The 2500-nt window shown below is 30.9% G+C and overlaps 1 protein-coding gene across 1 annotated transcript in view; it reads right to left on the minus strand.

Annotated features, from left to right (window-relative positions):
- The window catches only part of LOC144979197 (uncharacterized), a 14314-nt gene that overhangs the window by 8228 nt on the left and 3586 nt on the right, over nt 1-2500 (minus strand). Inside the window, exon 2 of the mRNA XM_078925807.1 lies at nt 214-366. Coding sequence (XP_078781933.1) covers nt 214-366 — 153 coding nt within the window. The remainder of the gene's footprint in view (nt 1-213; nt 367-2500) is intronic.

Below are 2500 nucleotides of genomic sequence, written 5' to 3' on the forward strand. Positions count from 1 at the left end.
TAAAGCGCTTTGAGCACATTTAGTGGATATTTATATATATCTGAATATTAATTGGGGTGTACAAGCTTTTAAGTAATATTATATTACCACATTAACTGGACAAGCTATATAAAAGGTATTTAACTTTTTAAATTTTAAAATGGTGTTAAAAAAGAATAAGAGAGTTTATAACAGACGTGTGGAACATCATGGGAGTGGGTGTGGGAACTTTACCAAGAGTCGTGGGACATGCCATCGCAACGGGAATGCCATTTGTACAAGCGACAAACTTGCCACAGTCATCGGGATGTGACAACTGCTTGTCTTGATTTCCTTTCTCCTTACATTTCTGGAACCTTGCTTCGAAAGGGATGGTAATGGAATAAGCTGCAACACAAAACAACGTGTAATAAACAAAAATAAATATAACAGCTTCAAAAGAGAACAAAATACCAAACACGGACCGTTTCGGACTCAAACCCCTTCTCCGGCCATGCCCATCAACAACAACAAAAATAAAACAGTAAAAACACGAATGCACGAATGTTTTGAACCCGAAACGTTCCGTGTTTGGTATTTTTCTCTTCTTTTTGAAGCTATTATAGTCATTTTGTTTATTGCTTTTTACAGTCCACAACTTCCAGCAGCTTAGCAACTAATAACAATATAAGCCCTAGTCAAACACATATTTATGAGTAAGGATGGAATGTTCAGATCTATATTCTATGTAAGTATACATTATTATTATTATTATCATCATCATCATCATCATCATCATCATCATCATCATCATCATCATCATCATAATTATGATTATTATTTTTATTATTATTATTATTATTATTATTATTATTATTATTATTATTATTATTATATTATTATTATTATTATTATTATTATTGTCATCATCATCACCATCATCATCATCATCATCATCATCATCATCATCATCATCATCATCATCATCATCATCATTATCATCACCATCATCATCATTATTATTATTATCATTACTAATATTGTTATTATTATTATTATTATTATTATTATTATTATTATTATTATTATTATTATTATTATTATTATTATTATTATTATTATTATTATTATTATTATTATTACTATCGTCAGATTTTTTATTAATGGCGCGTGTTTTTCTGGGGTTTTTTTCTCAGCTGTCCGTCTATCAAAAGTTGTAGAGATTTGTCAACCTCTGATTCAATTTATCTTAATTGAATATACGTTTTGGACCATTTTGATGCCATATCTAAAAAGTTTTCTTCTTAAAGATCAATAATAAAAACACTCTAAAACCGCTGTCACTGTCATACAATTAGAGATTTTACACTATTAAATATGTAGACAAGTTACGCACCACAAAAAGTAGTATGAGATGAATTCATTATTTTTCCAATTAAATCTCGTGCTGACACTGTATTTCCGGCTTGAGATTATGAGTTCACGCCATTCTTGTTTCCGAATAATAGAGCAGTATAATTAGGTGCCCCAAACGTAAACAATAACAAGTTGCTAGTGATTTTCGTGAGGGACCGGAAAAATTTACGCACAATATAGGTCTCCCAATTTTGTAGTTTGAGTTGTAGGCAATACACTTTCAGTATTGAAAATATGTTTACATAAAATCTAACAGTTGCAGAAATAATAATATAAGACTAAATTATTCTGAAAATCAGGCTCCGAATAATTCTCGTTTTGTTCACACCAGCGCAATAATTTGCTCTGGTCTAAAAATAGATAGACTGTAACTTTTGATAAATTGTACCTTTTGTTCCATAAAATATCCATATCTAGACATTATTTGATGCATGATCGAGTATTTATGAATATGTGTTTCTTTTGCCACCTAACAGCCAAATTTTAAAGGTTATTTTTTTTCTATATTGGAACTTCATTGGAACTTCAGCTGTCAAGACAGGAACATGTGGTTTGCCATGTGCTTCTAGACCTTTGTTTACGTTTGGGGCACCTAATTATACTGCTCTATAACGTTTCGCTTTAACTGTTATAAACTTACCACTTAAGTAGTTTGCATCACATTATATACATCATGTCGCAATTACCAAAGACTCATATGAATTCTCTAGTTTTAAATCATTTGAAATAGTGATTGTGTACTCAATATTGTCAAATTAACATTGAAGGTTGTTTATATAACTTTGAAAAAAAAATGTCTGTGCATGAATGTTTCACAGAGCCTTTAAAGGTTTTTAAAACATATTAGGCTGTTAAACAATACGAAACGATACGATATAATACGAAATCTCTATTGGTTCCACTCTCGTAAAGCTGGGGAAAGAATTCTTCTTGTATCTATCGATAAGTTATTAAAGATGACGGCTATGGAATTGGAATTTCACAATCAACCATGAGAAGATGGTTATCGAAATACAACAGAGATCGCCATTGTGGAACGACGTGTTAGGAAAATGATCCTAGACAACTTTGATATGGATATCATCTAAAGATGTATGGAGCTGGGTGAGCGTAACATCATCATCAT

Source organism: Berghia stephanieae, chromosome 9, assembly GCF_034508935.2.
Source record: "Berghia stephanieae isolate SIO BIC M18660-M18661 chromosome 9, UCSD_Bste_1.3, whole genome shotgun sequence".
Taxonomy (NCBI): Eukaryota; Metazoa; Mollusca; class Gastropoda; order Nudibranchia; family Aeolidiidae; genus Berghia; species Berghia stephanieae.